The sequence below is a fragment of the Cibotium barometz genome, chromosome 63 (genome assembly GCF_041138505.1).
Source record: "Cibotium barometz isolate CiBa-2024 chromosome 63, ASM4113850v1, whole genome shotgun sequence".
In the NCBI taxonomy this organism is placed as follows: Eukaryota; Viridiplantae; Streptophyta; class Polypodiopsida; order Cyatheales; family Cibotiaceae; genus Cibotium; species Cibotium barometz.
In genome coordinates this window covers 30,386,052-30,405,891 of record NC_141108.1, presented here as the reverse complement: position 1 = coordinate 30,405,891, position 19,840 = coordinate 30,386,052, and the positions used below count along the sequence as shown (strand labels likewise).

General features: G+C 46.4%; 1 protein-coding gene and 1 pseudogene across 3 annotated transcripts in view; both read right to left on the bottom strand.

Moving 5' to 3' along the window:
• Nucleotides 1-506: 506 nt before the first annotated feature.
• On the bottom strand, nt 507-3,266 carry LOC147603936 (G-type lectin S-receptor-like serine/threonine-protein kinase At1g34300; annotated as a pseudogene).
• A 7,023-nt stretch (nt 3,267-10,289) lies between these two features.
• Nucleotides 10,290-19,840, bottom strand: part of LOC147603934 (S-adenosyl-L-methionine-dependent methyltransferases superfamily protein) — a 141,912-nt gene continuing 132,361 nt past the window's right edge. For all 3 annotated transcript variants that reach the window (XM_086796206.1, XM_086796208.1, XM_086796207.1), the window contains 2 exons: nt 10,723-10,782; nt 10,290-10,395 (listed from right to left, as the gene is read on the bottom strand). In XM_086796206.1, coding sequence (XP_086652332.1) covers nt 10,309-10,395; nt 10,723-10,782 — 147 coding nt within the window. In that variant the 3' untranslated portion in view covers nt 10,290-10,308. The remainder of the gene's footprint in view (nt 10,396-10,722; nt 10,783-19,840) is intronic.

Sequence of the window (19,840 nt, the reverse complement as noted above, 5' to 3'; positions counted from 1 at the left end):
TTTCTTTTGTGGGAATGGAAGGCTGTTAAGGCCTTTTGGTACAAAGTTGAGAGGTGGCTGAGAAATGCTGCTTTGCATGATTTCATTAGTTGGAAGCAAGCACTGCTGGGGTCAAAGGGAAAATGAATCCTGGGTGCTTTGCTGGTTGGCATGTTATGAGAGCTGCTACCTTAATACATATCTGGAAGGCCATAAATGATATTGTCATGGGTAGGAGATGTCAGATTTTTGGCAACCCTCTTGATGGGTTTTCCATGGGCTTGACCTTCACCATTTTCTTTAAAGCAAAGACCAACTCTTGAATAGAAAAGGCTCTATCCAAGGCTAATCTTTGGTGTCCTCAAGGATGGGTTGTACCCTACTAAAGCACCTCTACCCTGGCATTCCTAAGAGAAATGCATTTACTATCCACATAAGAAGTGGTCCCAACATTTTTGCGCTTTGTCATTTAAAGCACTGATCTCTGTTCATTTTTCTGCTCTCCCCTGCCAACAATAGTGGGAAATGATCAAAAGTAGCCTTTCATGTGCACATATAGCTTTACTAGGTTATGCCACCATGCATCTCCATCTATACCATAAGACAATAGACTATACATCAAGCATCTAATACTATTGCACCATTTGCAACCATGTGCTGTTCCCACGCTTGCATTACTTGTAGATTTTCTGCTTGTGATAGCAATAAACATCATGCCTTTTGCAATTGCAAAGGCAGTAAATGATTTACATAAATTGCTTCTTCTTGTAGCTTGGTTATAATCATACAGATTTAGCACCGACCACCTCTCTCTCTGCACCATGCAGGTGATGCATAAAAATCATCTTGACAGCAAAGGATCTAGATCCCCCATAGAGAGAAACCAATACGTCCTACTATATCAAGAGGATACATAACATGACCTGGGTACCCCAACTGATCCCTTGAACAGGTTTCATGTTCTACTCATTCTCAAAATTACCAGATCCCCCATAGAGAGAAACCAATGCGTACTACTATATCAAGAGGATACATAACATGACCTGAGTACTGAGAACATACAGCAAACACTGTCATTACCTTCCAGAGAGAATGGAATAGTCTATGCAAGCAGAGATGGAGTCAACATGATGATGACTGTGTGCCGGGGTAAGGTGGATTGATGACTGGGACGGTCCCTGTGAGCATCTGCACAACTTCATACATGGTGGGCCGACTGGCAGGATGATGCTGGATGCGCCACAGCCCGATTCGAAGGAGACTCAACTGCTCCTCACGGTCTGCTGCTGTCGCATTCTCTGTCGTCCGCCCTCTCATAACGCATTGAAAAGCCCAGTCCCGAAGCTGCCACTTGTCCACGTCATTGCACAGACCACGTGCGATCTCAAGGAGCACCATGCCGAAGCTGAACACGTCCACCTTGGTGCTGATCTCGTTGTTGCCCAGCCACTCGGGGGCGAGGTAGCCACGTGTCCCGCGGACGCCGGATATAGATAGGTGGTCGCTGCGGCTGTGGAACTGGCGGGCTAGGCCAAAGTCTGCCACTTTGGGCCGGAATTCAGCATCCAGCAAGATGTTCTGTGGCTTGATGTCGCAGTGAATGATGCTTTGGTTGCAGTCGTGATGCAAGTAGGAGATGCCACGTGCCATGCCAAGGGCAATGGAGAAGCGAGTGGGCCACGGCAAGAGCGGGGTTGAAGCTGGCATCATTGCCGAGGAGGTGGCCGAGGTTAGCGAAGAGGATGAGATGATGTCGATTGCAGCTGCCAAGTATCATCAGTGGCACGCCCACGCAAGAAGTTGTCAAGTGATCCATTCTCTACATACTCGTAGATGAGCAGGCACCGCCTGCGCTCTGTGCAGTAACCTATGAGATCAACTAGATTGAGGTGGTGAATCTTGCCCAGCACGCTGACCTCTGCACCAACACTAGTGTCACGAACACCGCAGACCCACCAGCAATTATAGGCACCTTATGATCACGTCTTGTGGAAATGTCCAAATCATCGGCTAAGTCCACCAGCCTTACATACAGATTATTGTCGGTGTTCGGACAGCCCTCCAGCAGCACGCCTGTCCTGCTATTCCCCTTCAAGAAGCACCGTGTATCTGTTACCTTGTATGATGCCGCCATGCACGTGCAGTTGTCCATGCACAGCCTCTCGCAGGTGCTCTCGTCCACACTGGGCGTGTCGTTATATGGAAGCAGATCATCCTGATTGTAATCGTACCCAACCACCTTCACCATGGTTTTGTTATAAGTGGCAAGCTGCTTGGCTGTAGCGTTGGCGCTGCAGGTAGCGTTGAAACTGAGGCCAGATCGACAGCCCTTTGTTGGGTCACCACTGTCAATGGCATCAAAACCTGGCGGGCAGCTGCAAGTAGCCGATGTGCTGTTGCCAACAGGCTCAGAGCATAGCCCAAACGCTCCACAGGGGCTCCCTATCTGGCAAACATCATCAATCGCTGTCCACAGCCTCCATAAGGCCGAATTTGCTCCCCATGTGTAGATCTGCATGCGACCATCATAACCCACTGTTAATCTCTTAATCCCAGTAGAATTATTGTTGTCATACAGAGGACCCGCCTGGTTGTCTTCCTGGATTTGCAGATTCTCAATGCTCATGTTGAGTATTTGGCCATACCAATAGGTGAAGTCGTAGTTATACTCCTGTATGAATTGCTGGAGAAGCAAATGGTGTCCAGAGGCTATCTGCAAGTTGAAATCTCCCAGCGTGTAGGATATGGAGTTTTTTCTGGATTGCAGGACGTAGCGTTTACCTGGATATTGCTGTGTGGAAATATTGAGACCCTCTGGCAACATCACAGTGTCTGTGAGATCGCTGAAACTCTGCCAAATCAATACGCTGCTGCTAGTACTCTTGTTATGGCTCGAACCCAGGACCTGCAGGTTTCCTGTGTCTAGCAATCGAGCACTCGAAGAAGAAACATTTGCAGTTGTAGAATTGGCGCCGCTACTCCAAAGCAGCTTTGCCCTCCTTGTGTCCACCAGCTCTAGACTGCGTGAGATTCAGCACAGCACCACCATCTGCCACTGGATCCTCTGCGTAGTTTGCCCACCACACTGCTGTCTTGTTGGCATCTTTGGAGAGCCAAATGCAAAGCACATACTTATCAGTGCCAACTTCCTTGAAGCCGAAGGTGAACGTCCGATTTGGCGATACCCAGAAACCACTGATCTGCTGCGGCGTAAAGGAAGATGCTGCTGAACCCACGCAAAAATACACAAGGAAGATCGCCACCTGCAAGCTGCACATGCGAGCCATGTATCGCAGAGTCGCAGAGTCGTGGTCTTTTAAAAGTCTAGAGAGGCATAGAGTGGTTACACACCAAAATGGGCGCGCCCATTTTGGTCCATCCAAGTGTGTAGGCACATAGTTTGTGCCATCTTCAGAGAAAAACGCGGATTGGTGGGAGGCAGCGTATCCAACCAAAGATCAGTGTTTTATATTTTATGGATGATAAGGAGCATTAGAAAGCTGAGAGTTGAGATGATTGTTTCATCCATGAGATTATCCATGCGTGGAAATGGATACCCATTCTTAACTGTGAGCTTGTTATTTAAGCCCTTTTGTAAATGGATACCCATTCTTAACTCTGAGCTTGTTAAGCCCTTTGTAATCTACATAGAACCGTATCATGCCGTCCTTTTTCTTAGACAAAAGCACCGGTGCCCTGCCTGGAGACTTACTTGGCTACAGAAACCCCCACTCGACATAGTCATGTCGTTGCCTTTGAATCCCATCCTCCTCAGTTTCACTAAATCGATAAGGTTGTTTTGTATAAGGCCAATTACGGGAAATAACTCAATAGCATAATCAACATTCCTCGTAGATGGTAAACCATCAGGCAAATCAACTGGGAACACGTCTGTGAATTCACATTTAATATTCCATAACACACAAGATTCGTCTTATTCTATGATGGTATCGTCGATGTAATAAGCCCACCCCCGCGAATCAAGAATCTTGTTAAGAGATATTGCACTTAAACGTACTCAAACAACACAAATATACATCATACTCAAACAACGTAGATATACATCATACTCAAAAGATATTAATTGCTCATTCGTATCAATAGCTAACACAATAGGAATATCCTTTCCTTGAGGAGGTGCAAAATAGGGATCTTTAATGACAATGGGATAATCATTATGTACAGAAGTAACAATATGGTTTTCATAATCTATGTGCAAGGTAGGGTTCTTATCCTTGAACCAAGATATTTCCAAAATTACATCAATATGATCCAAGGTCATAAGGTGGAAGTCATGATTCTCACGTTAGCTGCCCACGCGTAACTCTAGGTTCAGAACCGTCTTGTCCTCATGCGTGCCATGCTCGGTGCGAAGTTCACTTGGTACTTGTGGTCACTTACCACTATTGGCAACCATAGTTTTTGCACCAAGCAAGCACGCACACAAAGTTATGACTACTGTCATTATCAAAAAGTACAAATAATTTCCTACCTTTGATCAAACCCTCCATCCTCATGAGATCATGCTGGGCTGAAGGCCCAAGTATACCCGAAGAGCCTCCCTCAACACAAACTATGCGCTAGGTGGTGAATTTCAATAGTAGAGATGCGAGGATTACCTGAGATTTTGTGAACAAAGACGAACTCGCTCTTGTTCTTCTTGTCACGACAAGCCTTGGCCATATGCCCTAGCTGTTTGCACTTGAAGCATGCTCTTGTTTTCTTTGTTTGTGCCTTCTTAGCTGCCTTGCATTCTTGTCGAGCCTTCTTTGTACTTTGCTGAAGGTTGATCATGTTTAAATATACAAGTGAATAGGGTGTGTGCGGGAACAAGCCCTTGGCAAGAGGCTGTAAAAGAGAATCTGTAAATGTGAGAGAACCTGTGAAAAGGTGAGAAGTATCTACTGGGAGAGAATAAAGGGTAGTATGAGGAGATTTAGGAGGTGTGGAGATATTCTGGGAGAGGTGGAGAGAATCAAGCAAGAGGTGGAAAGTGAATCAAGGAGAAATCAGTGGGATTGGATACTTGGAATAAATTGAGGCATTGGCCTATTGAGAATTTGCTGGTTTTTGATTATCCATGCCTACATTAAGCTATCTTGCTCACTAATCACGTCTTAATTATCGTCTAATCTCTTTGTTAATGATATTGATTCTAGCATTTGATCCACCATAGCTTATCACATTACTGTAATTTTAACATGGTATCAGAACCTAGCCGAGAATCCATCAAATTTATGAGCCCATTATCTAACTAATTAGGATTAGTATAGATGATTAAGAAATAATCACTTTTTTAGTTGTTTTCAAGTAGTCCACTGCACCTCCAACCAGTGGGGTGGAGAGGCTTGATCTCTCTCTAGGAGCAACATTAGGGCAAGCCCTTCTAGGCATGCATAGCCAGCCTCCCCACAGTTCCCCAGCCAAGCAAATCGGCGCAGCAAACCGCCTTCTACAGCTCAGGAAAATCGCGATTCTGTAAGCACATTATTTTTGAAGAAAATTTAATATTTCTGCTGCTCCAGATCAAATTACTCTAATTCCTCTTGGCCTTAAGGGTTTTCAAGGGTGCTCTACAAGCTGGTGAAGACAGAATTTGATTTGATCAAGTCTACAGTGAGATCTAAGCTCTTCATCAAATCTACAGGTGACTTTGGTAAAACAGAGATTAAGCATTCAATGTTTGGCCAAATCTTGTGTTTCTTGGCTTAATCCTCTACTAGACTAATTGCTATTGATGGCCTTGAAAGCATTTGAGCTCATTTGAACTCTAAGGCCTCAGATCTGGACTCCCCGCATACTCTGTTTTCTACACACAAAATAAAAGATTAATTTACTAATCAATGATTAATCAATGCTAATCATTGTATTTTACTGCAATTGAGGGTTCAAATCAACCATTAAGTATCTGATACAGATCCCTATAACTTCATATTATAATTCAGAGATGGTTTGATACTCCAACCATTCCGTACAAATTGGTTACCCTTGATTTAATGTAATTTCTAGTAATTTTATGCTGATAAATCTGTTGTAATCATCTCCTAAACACCAGATTGAGTTGTAAAAAGGTAGACACTGCCCTTGAATCTTGAAATTGGATCAAGAAGTAAAACCCCCTTCACATTATCATGAGTACGGCACAAGAGATAGCCAAATTTAATGGGGAGCAGTTTTACACATGGTAGACAAAAACCATGTATCTGCTCATGAGGAAAAATCTGTGGAGGCTAGTTGAGGGAAGAGATGAATGCCCAGAGGTGAGGGGAAAAAATGAGTGGAAGAGCAGGAATGAAATTGGGACTTATCGCACTCAGTTTAAATGATGAAATCATTCATCACATCACAGGGATACAATGGACAAAAGATGCATGGGACGAACTCAATAAATTATCGTCTAATCTCTTTGTTAATGATGTTGATTCTAGCATTTGATCCACCATAGCTCATCACATTGGTGTAATTTTAACATATTCAATTTGTAAAATTACATTAACAGATTTATCTTTGAATTTTTAGCTTGTGTGCCAAATAATTTATTAAGTTCATCCCATGCATCTTTTGCCCATTGTATCCCTGTGATGTGATGAATGATTTCATCATTTAAATGCGATAAGTCCCAATGCTTTTTCATTCTTGCTCTAAGGGATACAATGGGCAAAAGCTTAGAGCAGGAATGAAAAAGCATTGGGACTTATCGCACTCAGTTTAAATGATGAAATTATTCATCACATCATCACAGGAATACAATGGGCAAAAGATGCATGGGATGAACTCAATAAATTATTTAGCACACAAGCTAAAAAATCAAAGATAAATCTGTCAATGCAATTTTACAAATTGGATATGAAGGAAAGTGAACCTTTAATCACACACTTGAACAGATATAAAAGCATTAAGCAACAACTAGCAGCTATTGGCAAAAAGGAAGAAGATGATGAGGCACTAGCAGTGCTTCTGAAGAGTGTGGACAAAGGTGAATATGAAAACATTGTAGCAACACTAAAGAATGTACCTGAATTGAAGCTACACGAGATAGAAGGAGCTCTATTAGAGCAAGAGACCAGAGGCAAAGAGAAGAAATGACTTGACTCAACAGCAGAAGAAGAAAAAGCATTCTTCACTCAAGGAGGATTCTCTCGAGGACGAGGACGAGGACGAGGAAGAGGCAGAGTAGAAGGAAGGACCTTCACTTGCCACAACTGTGGAAAGCCAGGACAAGAGACTGCTACAACAAACCCAGTAGAGAAGGAATGATATCGACAAACTTCATAGAGGCTCCTAATTAAAGGAAGTGGAGTCGGATCATCTTTTCTAAGAGAGAGAGAGAGAGAGAGAGAGAGAGAGAGAGAGAGAGAGAGAGAGAAACCCCACAACCCAATGTAACCTGTCTCAACAGAGTAAAACCACCTCTGAGCCACCGATGATGTAGGCCATGTGGTAGATGTATGTGTGAGCACTTTAGTCAAGGTCACGGGCACTTGTAGTAGCCTTGGACACATAGAGAGAGAGAGTATCAAGGACTATGAGTTTAGGAACTTGAGGCCCTGGTCGCAGACTATCAAGTAAGAGAAAACTTGGTATAGGGTCCAGGTGTGCTAGAAGTATTCACTTGAGGGGAGGTGTTGAAATATATAAGTGAATAGGATGTGTGCGGGAACAAGCCCTTGGCAAGAGGCTGTAAAAGAGAATCTGTAAATGTGAGAGAACCTGTGAAAAGGTAAGAAGTATCTACTGGGTGAGAATAAAGGGTAGCATGAGGAGATTTAGGAGGTGTGGAGATATTCTGGGAGAGGTTGAGAGAATCAAACAAAAGAGGTGCAGTGAATCAAGGAGAAACCACCAGTGGGATTGGATGCTTGAATGTAAACTCTATAAATTGAGGCATTGGCCTAATGAGAATTTGCTGGTTTTTTATTATCCATGTCTACATTAAGCTATCAGTTAATTGCTCACTAATCACATCTTAATTATCGTTTAATCTTTGTTAATGATATTGATTCTAGCATTTGTCCCACCATAGCTCATCACATTGCTATAATTTTAACAGATCATTCGATTGTTGGGGTTCAAATGAGCTTTTAGTGCCACCGTGTGATTGCTTTTTATTGGCAAATCCCTACAAGCGTTTTTTGCGGAGTGCGCTTGTGACCATGGATATTATCATAGTTTTGGGCAAATTTAATAGCAATCTCCGTAGCCTTGGCTCCATTCCTAGAGACCTCCAGCTTGTAGTTTGGATCTAACCCATGTGTAAATATGGCCATGGCCTGAAAAGATTCCACTTTACACTATGCCAAATAAGTACAGAAGTTGTTCAAATATCGCTCAAATTGTTTTCCCAACATGCTTAGATTTTGCAGTTTCAATAGACCGCTCTCGGGCCTCGTGGCAAACTACTTACAAAAAACAACCACAAATCCTTGCCACATCATGGGCTTGGACTGAAAATCATGCCACCACGTACAACCTTGTTCTTTAAGAACATCTGGACTTGAGAAATCCTTCAATCATTGACCACACCAATCGAGTCAAAGTAAGTTGTCCACCCACTAGTCCAACTAGTTCTCGACTATAGCTTCATTGCACTCCTTTTTCTCTCCGAAAAAAGGCATGGCCTAAAATTGTAATTGGTTTTTGAGGGCCAACGAGCCTACTTAAAGCCTATAACCATGCTCACACTTATAATGTTTTGGGCTTTTCATTTTCAAAAATTAAGTCTTCCACATCACATTAAGGCCTCGTCAGAGCAACATCCAAGAAATTGGGGTTTTTCTAAAGAAACCAGGGCGAAATTAAAGCTCCTACACTCGCAAAAAATTGGGGCTATTTAAAGTGGAACAAGATGGAGACGAACAAAGACAGCCTTGCATTGATAACACTTCTCCTAATGAGAGATAATGTGGTCATAGACACCGACATGGAACCTACAGAAAATCAAGGTGTTGACAAGCGCATAAAAAAAATGACCAAGCTCTTGCCCTCATTGGTCTAAGTCTTGTAAGCAAATTTTTTTCAACTTAAAAATGAATGAAAGGACTCATTTCCATGTCATACCTTGCTTAGAGCCAAGGGGGTTGTCTTTGAGTAGATTGATGTAGGCACAATCATGTGTGATCAAACTCTTATATCAAGCTCGACATGAGAAATCGGGTGTTGGCACACGGTGTTCCAATGTATCACGTGTTGCAGTTTAGAGTCCAAATCACGATGGCTATTGAAGGTCTTCTCAATCTTCTCAAGCTTCTCCACCTTTTTACTCTAGAGGGGGGTTTATTGGGATTCGAAGTCTCATGTGTGTGTGAAGTATTGCTTGTGTGTGTGTGTGTGTGTGTGTGTGTGTAGATGAGTAAATCTATGTGATCCCACTATTAGGGTGATTAGAATAAATATATAGACATTACACCTGTTTGACATAAGCAATGATGTCATTCAAATGAACCTCTAAGGCTATAAACACATTGCACTTCATGAAGGATATACAACATCACTCCAATCAATCCAACCATCATTGAGACGTACACACCCTTCCTCTATTTTTGAGCTTTCTTGTCTCTCAACCTCTACTTCTCTCTATGTCGTCTCCTCTACTAACACACCCTCCTTGTTTTCTTTCGTCTGTTATGAGGGTTCTAAGCATATAAACTTAGCCCATGGTTTATCTTTTTAACTAATAGAATGACCTCTTAAAAGGTGTGCAAGGTGAGGTTATGTGCCTCATGAGTTGTCCACTTGTGGTGTGAAGGATGGATAAAGATTGGAGTAAATACAGGTGAAGGTGAGAATTAAGGCCAAGGTCCTATTTAAGCATTGTACATATGCAGATGACTAATCAATGGAAATTGACTTTGTTTTGAGCTTAATTAGTGTCTCGTTTTAGATTTTTTTAACCCAAGTTAACTAATGTAGTTTTTCAATCATGAAGTTTTTAGCTTGCTATGAGCCTCCCTAACTGTTGCAAATTCCAACTCTAGGGAAAAGGCCCAATTGTCCAAATGGCATAGCACAGTAGTGTTGGCTTAGTCAAATATTGAGAGAGAGAAAGAGAGAGAGAGAGAGAGAGAGAGGTGTATTTATGTCTGGCACCACGTTAACTTCTACAAAAGACCCATGAGAGTAAAAAACAATTGCATGCGATTCATGAGTAAACTGGATGTCGAGACAACATGAAGTAAACGACTACTTGCCAAAAGAATAGACAGGGCGACGTACTATGGGGATCCCGCGCTCGCTCGCGCGTGTGTGTGTGTGTGTGTGAGAGAGAGAGAGAGAGAGAGAGAGAGAGAGAGAGAAAATAAATCTTTTTGAACCTTTAGGAAACGTAACTTATTACATAGTAAAACGCCACAAGTCAACCATGATGTCAACCTCTTGCTTCTTGTGAAACTTGTAAAGGGCAGGTAGGTCGTATCGTAGCTGCAAAAAGCAAATGATGATCATAAGAGAGCTACTCCATTTAAGTTTTGTTATCATGCAAGCATACAAAATCCCTACTTATTGCCCACCCACATGTTCCAATGGAAGGGAAAAAATGATTACAACGCCCCATTAATGGTTACAAAAAGTCACATGCTGAGTGTAAATCATGTTTGGACTCATGACGACACACGACCTCAAGGATCCTACCAAACAGGTGTAGCATAGTACAAATTGGATGTGTTCACTACACATCAACTCCACCAAGCAGTTTAACATATGCAGTTTCATGACAAAGGCTACCCACCAGTATAAAGCCATTCTTACCTCACATAGTACTTCTGCAGTCTTTGCTCTGAAGTCCCGCAAAGCTGAGCGTTTCACATACTGTCCAGAACAGCAAATTAATGACAAAAGCTTTATATATATCATTTACTTCAAACAAACTAGCAAATAGGATTTCACAATCTCCACACGAGCACAATGTAGAATTAGAGAATGCTTTACACATGTAAGCATGCTTGTGAGAGAGATTTTTTTTCCGGGCCAAAAAGATCCTTCTATTAGTTATATGAAAACCAGCCAGTAGGCTGAATCACACACACACAACCTCTAAGAAAGAAAGAAAGAAAGTTATCTTAACGTCTACGGAAGACCCCAAGGGCCCATGAGACGAAAAGTAATACAATGGTACCATGGATATACTGAGCCATGGAGAACTAAAAGAAATAGTGAAATGAAAACATCTAACAGTACATGTGATCAATAGATGATCCTGTGTAGAGTGAGATATGTTGTGATCAGCTAATGCCTCGGCCAGACCTGATCTGATAGTGGAGTGAATATCAGGCCTCTGTGATGGGAGCGTGTCATGTCGGCAGAGAAACTCACGAATCTGTCTCTATGTGGTGGAGGGTCCTGATGCTCTGGGTCGGGGACGTCTGGCTCGCAAAATGGATCAAGCTCTCTCGCTAAGAACTTCTCTGGGGCGTGGGGCTGGAGCATGGATACGGGTGGTGGGCTCTGATGTCGTAGTATAGGAACTAATGTGAGCAGTGGATTCCGATGTGGATGTGTGTACCACAGAAATCTGTGATGGCTCTCTATAAGGTGTCCTATTGGAGCCGGTGCTGTCTCTCAGCATGCTGCCTCAACACTACATCCCTGTGTCGTCTGAGCTCCATCAAGTACATGCCCAAGCACCTTTGGTCCTCAAACTGTATCACCCATGTGAGTGGTTGTCCCTCTTGGAAGAGGTAGTGGAATCTCCCCCGTATCTCATAGTAAGCCGGGCAATTGAACATATATTGGGCCTCATCCTCTACTGCTCCTGTGATGCATATTGTGCATGTCCTCTCCTCATGTGGGATATTCTCAGCTCTGTCAGTCTCTACTCTGAGGCGGTGGGAGGATACCTTGAGCTGGCCGATCGTGATACGCATAGCATGTGACATGTGTATCTGTATGTATCCTGGGATCAAAAAGAATCCATCCTCGGAGAGTCTCAAGAAGTGATCTCTGTAGAACTCACACTTCTTACCAATCTCTGATGGAGACACCCATGTTTGGTGTATGTGTAGCTTGAGTAGATCTAACCGGATGATCTAGTTGATCTCCTATCGTGAGAGATCAAGGTAGGGGGAATCTAGGCTATACTGAAACGGGGGGGGGGGGGGGGGGGGGGGGGGGGGGGGGAGAGAGTCCATCTGTATGCCATGTGCATGAAACCACTTGACTACCTCAGAGTACCATGCATGTGTTGGTAATGGTGGTGGCCGTGTCGCTAAGGAGGGCAGTCCAGCTCGTCTCAATCGCTCCCTCTCCCTCTCGTAGTATAATTTCATAGAGGACTCTCGTGGGAGGCGATCTCTGTCAAGTGTGTATACATGCTGAATATAAGTAAGTCTGAAAAAGGGCATTTGTAACCAATGGGGCCACCCCAAACTCTGCATGTAGAATGTCATGTGGTACATATGGCTTACTCTTGATCATGCGATGGCTTACTCCTGATCATGTGTGACAAACATCACCACCTGTAGCCTCTCTATGCTCCTGCAGTGATCCTTCCCTAGGACTGGCCCCCAAAAGGCTTCACCATGCATAGCCGCTGGTCGTACCAAAGTATCAAAGAGCCAACACTTAGTTCGAGGTTCTTGGAAATGTGTCTGGAAACACTGTCTCTCCATATGTGCTAGGGAGGCATGCACCCTCACAAGTCGGTCAGTGGTAGTTGTGGTCATGCAGAACAAAGGGCCTGTAAAAGTGACTCCTAGATACACATACTTCAGCACAATCTTCATTGGGGCATCTTTGTATATGAAAGAAAATCGTGAGGCGATTGCATAAGATGTGTTGAAGACCATAACCTTGGTTTTGCCCAAATTGATTGTAAGGTCTCTCCTTGCAAAATCTGTCCAATGCATTTAAGTGTTTCTGTAAACCCTTGGCTGAATCTGAGATCAAGACAATGTCGTCAACATATAGCAATATGGGCACTACTGTCTGAGCCAATGGTGAGCCTCTACCTCCAAAACTATCCACAAATATTGTAATCTCATCAATGTATAGGCCAAAGAGTGTAGGTGAGAGTGGGCAGCCCTGCTTAACCCTATTAGTGCTACATATATCTCCCGAGGTCCCACCAAGTGCATGTACTCGGCCGAGTACTGCCTCATATAGTGCCATCACACCCCATATCATCTCATGTGAGAACTAGAGCTCCTGCAAGCGTCCTATTAGACGGGATCGAGAGACGGAGTCAAAGGCTTTGCGGAAACCCACAAAGTAGCAATACACATGTCTACCTCGCCTCCTCTATGATAGCCCGTAAAGTAAAGATGTGAGAAGTTCCTCCTAAAGCTTGTCTGGCCAAATGCTCTGTTTCCCATCACTCTGCCATAGAGCTCATCATGTCCTCTAGCACTGCCCCATAGATCTTGCTATCGTGTTAGCACTCATGATAGTCCTGTAGTTACCTGGGTCCGTGGGGTCTCCTGCTTTGTGGATAGGGACAATGGTGTTGGTAGTCCAGGAGGGTGGGAAGCCTTCACAGAGTGCTCTGTTAAAAAGACTGGCAAGGAAGAGAACGAAAAACACCATAAAAGAGCTATAACTCCAAAAACGTTGTGCACACGCCTGAGCTCCCACCCCCCGTTCGCTGGCATCGCTTGCGCACCCCCACAAGCCTACTGTGCTGCTGCAGCCGCCCCCTTGCTTGTTGCCCACCCCCCCCCTCCCCCGCGCGGGACCTCCTTTTTCCTTTTCACTCTCTTTTGCCACCTCCCCCTCTTCGCTGCCCGCCTACACCCCCTTCCCTCTCCTTGTTGCTCTGTGCCTCCCCCCATCTTCTCCCTCCTCCTCTTTTTTCTCTAAGCCCCCCACCCCCCCTTCTTTTTCTTTTTCCTTTTGTTGCCTCGCCGCTCTCCTCCCTCCCCTCCCGTGCAGGTTTTGCTTCCAGGCTTCTGGGGGTCAGTTTTATTCAGCAAGCTTCAGTTCATTCTGGTCTTCACCCTCAGGAGGACTCCATGGCACCCGCTCGGCCCCAACCGAAGCCGCCGTTGCTTGCATTTCCTTCTCCGAAGCGCATCTTCAGGTTCTTGCCACGACTATTGCCTCACTTGAGGCCTCCACCCTGGTCTACAAAATTGTAGGTAGCCGCCCTGCACGCGACAGCTCAGGGATCTTTTTCAGGCTAGCCTCATTGACAAACCTGCAAAGATCACCAATATTCACCCTCGGGGAAGCGGATACTACCAGGTGGAGTTCGACTCGCCATCGGCTTCAGACCGAGTCATGCAGCTGAGTCCCCTTGCATTGCATACGGCGCATGCCTTATTTGCTCGGTGGCAGCACGGCTTTGATCCTGCGTCTAACCCATTGGCTAGCGTTTCAAGCTTCCCAGTGACAGTTTGCTTCCGAGGCCTTAGGAAGGAGTACCTTCCTCTTCTCTTGGTGATTGATGGTGCCATCGGGAGAGTGATGGAGTCCCCCCCACCCACCCCACTGCTACCTCAGCCCTAGCAAGGGCAGCTGGGATCCCATCCCTCCGTATCTATGTGGCCTTGCCAGAGTCAGTACTGCATTGCATTTCTCTTCCTAGCCTCCGAGGGGACCCCATACAGTAGCGCGTGGAGTATTCTGGCCTCCCAAGCCAATGCTTCATTTGTAGACAGATGGGCCACTTAGCTAGAGCTTGCCCTTGGCGGTAGTCCAGGAGACCGCCCCTTGCTGGTTCCTCCCCACCGTTCTCATGCTGCCCCTCAATAGGGGGTAAAGAGAGGGGCAGGCCCTCAGGCAGTAGAGCACCAAGCCCCGACTTCGGGTGACCCAGTCGACAGTGAGTGGCAGACGGTTGGACTGCGCCCAGGCCGCCAGGCGACCACCAAAGCCGAGCGCCACCGCCGAGCGCGCCAAGCTGGCAGATCTTATGAGGATTCGGTTCTGTGATAGAATTGTTACGAGCATTTATCCCAACACTTTTCCATTGGTAACGCGCCCTCTCCAGTCCCAGAGCGGGGCCCTTTGGCCCCACGAGTATGGCGACCAATCCCTTGTCAAGATTCCCTCCCCGACCCCCAGTGTTTTAAGAGGCCCGCCGGCTTCTCTGAGCCCCAAGCGGGCCCCTCCTCCAAGATTTCCTCTTTGATGGATCCCCCTCATCACCACCCCTCCCTAGCCTCTTTGTCCCTCCGCCCTTGCTCGCCCCCGCCTCCCCCTCCTCTTCCCCCAATCTCGTCACCGACTTTACCCACCGCAATGCACTCCGCCCCATCATTATCCTTCGAGCCCTCCCTCCCCCTCCCTTCTATCTCTCTAGAGCACTCTCGTTGCCCCCCAACAGCCCCTAATCCGGTGCGGAGGTAGCCGGCAAAATCAGTCCGTTGCTTGATTCACTAATTCTCCGATCCGGTAGATATGGCCATCGTTGCCTCCCCGGTGAGGTCTCTCCCGCTAGAGTCCCCAGGATCCTAGGATAGTCTGTGGACTACAGTTTCTTCTCGTGTCTGCCGACGTAAGGGACTGACATTTCTAAGGAGACATTAGCCCTTGTTCAGGTATGTGTGGTTTTTCACCACTCTAGGCCCTCTACACCAGATAATGGCATGATGGTCTTCTCTTTCCCCTTTAATGTAGCCGTGGGCATAGTCGGATCTTGAGTTAGTGGTAGCTGCCATTCAGGGTCAGGCAGTTGAGCTCTCTCATCATCTCCATGATCTCCGCATCACCGACATTCTCACTCATTTTTGGCCTTTGGGTAGGATGGAGCTTGGAGGTTCAGCCCATCGTGTCCAGGACGGAGAGATGGTAGTCTCCAGTCTGGAGGTGCTGCTCTTTGTGTTCATGCATACCTCTACGACGGTACCACTTCCCCCCTCTTACAGATACCTATACTGTGATCGATGGAGACCGGAGCATGCATATGCGTGTGCTCGTACAGAGTGGCATCACATGGAGGACATGATTAGTGCCCACCTAGCGTGCCTTCGCCCCGCACAGATTGTGATTATTCCCCGTCTAAACCCTCGCCCAAGACTCTTCAAGTGGAGGGCAGTTCCCCTAGTGCCGCATCACACCAAGATTGATATGCGGATTGTTTCATGGAACATTCAGGGTTTAGGGGGGCCTCAGTGCTTTTAGAGATGAGGTGTCCTACGAGGCGAGCCCCAGAGGGCCATATATATATATATATATATATATATATATGTTTAGTATTTTGTGCCAAGCAAGAAAAATAAATAAAAGCAAGTCAAAAGTAAACGTTTGCTTATCCAAATGTCCAAAAATAACAAATAGGAACTCACAACACCCGTCTGCCATCTCAACAATTAGAACCACCTCTTGAGCAATGACGGGGCACTCTCTTTTGTGGATCTACATGGTATCTTTAGCTAAATGCAAGTAGATTTGTACACATAAATTCAATAATACCAAAGAGAGAAGCATTAATGTGAAAGATTGCACAGAAAGACAACATAGATTACACATGTTACATCATTGGAAACATTCTCTTCATTGATACAGATATATCTATCAATGTTGGGCGCAGCCCTGGGAGCCTTTGCTTCTCGAGATTGGATAGGAGACTTTACCGGTTTTATGTGGATGAGCACGCTTGCAGCCGAGGGCGTATGATCGGTATTTTGGCAGGTACTTACTTTTCTGATCACGACCCCCGGAGGCATGACAGGCAGACGAGCTTGAGGATTCCGGATAGCCTCATTCAAGACCTCGAGCTATGCGGCAGCATAGAGCATATATGGGCAAGATTGGATTTTCTTTCAGACTCTACTGCGTGCACACTGGATGAGGGCCTAAGGGAGATCAGCACTTTCTTGCAAGTGGTAGAACAAAGCAAATTAGAGGGTTTTCAAGAGCAGGACAGGAGTTTGCGGAGTCATCTTGCCTCTTTATAGCAGCTTCAGGAGAGGTCCCCGGATAGCCAATGGATTGATAGTCAACTTGCCGCCACTCGCACGGAGATTAGATCCATAGAGGAGAGGAGGGTGGAGTACACGTATCATGCTAGGGCCTCTTTCTGGACACAGGCAGGTGACACAGTCATAGGGGATTTCTTTGAGATAGTTGGACCCCACAGGAGGAGAGATGGTATTCGAGGAGGGATGGTATTCGTAGGTTGCATGGCCAGGATGGAGATATTGTTTCATATCCCCTCTAGGTGAGAGCCATAGCCATGGACTTTTTTCGATCCCTCTTCACCGGTGACCCACCATCTTCACAGGTGGTGGATGTGACGGCACTTCCAAGGGGCAAATGCCCAGGGGCGGACGAGCTTCCAGTCTCCTTTCTTCGCCATTGCGACCTCATGGAAGGTGGCCTTCGAGCTACCTTTAATGAGATTATGATTACAAGTGCCATGCCAGAGAGGCTCTCAAAGAGCTTGATTCACTTGATTCCCAAGGAGGGTGGTGACAGATTGGAGATCCGGCAGTGGAGACCCATCACTCTCCTTGGGACAGCCTATAAGATATTGGTCAAGGCCATCAGCAAGATACTTCAACCTTTTCTCCCAGACTTGATCCATGACACTCAAATTGGCTTTGTTCAGGGTAGGAGCATCCTGGACAACATCTTTATCTTCTGGGAGGCGACAACTTGGCCAGGATGCAGCAGCACGACCTCATTGTGCTTCTCCTAGATTTCGAGAAAGCATACGATAGGGTGGATTGGAGCTTTCTAGAGGGCTCGATGAGCCGGATGGGATTCCCCATGGAGTGGATTCAAGAGGTTTCACGACTCTACTCAGCCTCGCATAGGTAGGTCCTCATTCAGGGAGCCCGGGGTGACAGATTTCCCCTTTCCCGCTCGGTTTGGCAGGGCTGCCCATTGGCACCTTACCTCTTCCTTTTAGTCGCCAAGGCCATGAGCAGTTTTCTCTCTGCCAGAGAGACCAGGCTCCAAGGATTGCGTCTTCCCCTCCGTACGCAAGAGGAGTTGCTTGATTTAGAGTTTGCAGATGACACAGCAGCCTTCCTTTCAGGAGATGTTGGGAATCTCCACAGATTCGCGGAGGCGATTGATACTTTCTGCCGCGCATCAGGAGCACAAATTAACTAGCACAAGTCGTGTGGTTTTTGGGTAGGCTCAGCACCCGCCCCGACTTGGCGCCCAGTTTTGAGACTTTTTAGTGGATCCCAAGGGGCACTCCAGTTCGCTATCTCGGTTGCCAAGTTGGCATTAATATCTCTCCCGATCAGCAACTCGCTCTGCTTCTTCTGAGTATTTGGAAGAAGCTTTTATATTGGAGCTCGGCAAGGCTTTCCCTAGCAAGCAGAGTGGTGGTGGCGAACCAAGTACTTCTAGCCACCATTTGGTACATCACTTCGTGCTAGGCCTTTTCTCGGGCATGCATTGGCTAAGTACAACGATTGATCCGGAACTTCTTATGGGCCGGTAATGATGGAAGGCCAGCCAAGGCCAAGGTGGCATGGCGAGTGATCATTCAGCTACATGCCAGAGGGGGGGCTTGGCCTCATCAATCCTGCCATTCAGAGTCGTGCCTTACTAGGCAAGTTGATTGTTAGAGGACTCCTTCCTGGTGGTGAGCCTTGGAAGGATTTCTTATTGGCCCGGATTTCAACCCGCACTCTGAGCCTAGGGGAGCCGTGGCCACATAGTACCCGATGGATATTCACAGAGATGCGAGCCCGTGGTTTTAGCCTAGCTTTTGAGGACAGATTTGTAGCTAGTTTACTTCGGGCTTGGGATCATCTTTTGCCATCCCTCAGCCAGATAGTACCAGTGACCTCAGAGGAGCGGCTTCGGCAACCTTTGGTCTGGAACCCCCTGATCTGTTTACCCAGTGGCCACATGTTAGGGGCCCGACCGCACTTATCTTGGGGAGCCTTGAGCATACGTCTCTTGGAGATTGGATTGCACACAAGCAGTTACCACTGGAGGAGCAGGAGAAAGGCCTGATAGGGATCCGGGGTCAAGATAGGCTCAGTATTGACATTGACTTAGCCATCCTCAAGAGTGGCTGATGCCTATTCTAGACACCCCCCCCCCAGTATGGCTAGGGGTGTTTACCAAACATGATATCCTTGTGGCGGTCCACGGAGCAGATGAGGACAGTGGTTAGCTCACTTTTCTATTGGATCCCAGGGAAGACTAGGAAATTAGAGCTTCCCTTGGAGGATTTTAGAGGTTGCACCTTGCAGAGGGTGAGAGTGATCGGTTTCCGGGCATGGGAATGGCACATAGATCCAGCACCGGCCAAGGTGGCCAGGGAGAGACTATGGCGGCTATGGATTTGGGAGTGCTGACCTCTCACGCGACTGTAGTGGGACCCGAGAGAGTGGACTTGGCATGATCATGCGGGTCGGGAGAAGACTTTGGATGCCCCCTTCTTTACATATACAACGTGGCTAGGCCGCAGGATCTAGATGCCTAAGATAGATGGCACACCGGCAGCAACAACACATTGGTAGTCCCAGGACCTATCACAACGCTTCCTTTCAGATTTCTCGAAGAGGCTTTGGGACAGCTTTCCGCCTAGAAAGATCACAGTCTTTGTTTGGTTGGTGGCGCACAAGAGTTTAGCGGTCGGTACTTGGCTGGCAGTTGGAGGCCGGTCAACGGCTTGTCCGCAGTGCGGCCACCATCAGGAGTCTCAACGACATTGCCTCCTCTCTAAAAAGAACTGCAACTCCTCCGGATCCGCGACCACCATGCTTCGAACGGGCCTCCTGTCTACAAGTGGTCCCATCTGTATCCCGCCACTCTCGGTAATGTGCTGCCTGGGGCCTTGTCTCCGAGTAGAAGATGATGTCCCTATCTCTGAAGCTGTCCTCAAAGGCCCCCACATCCAGTCTCAATGCTCCGTTGCAGTTCCATACTGCAAGTCTCAGACTGGTCCCATAGGTCTCGCACCGTCAAGTGGTGCGTCTCTCTAGTATCACCACTCTGCCTCCTCTGTAAAATGCTA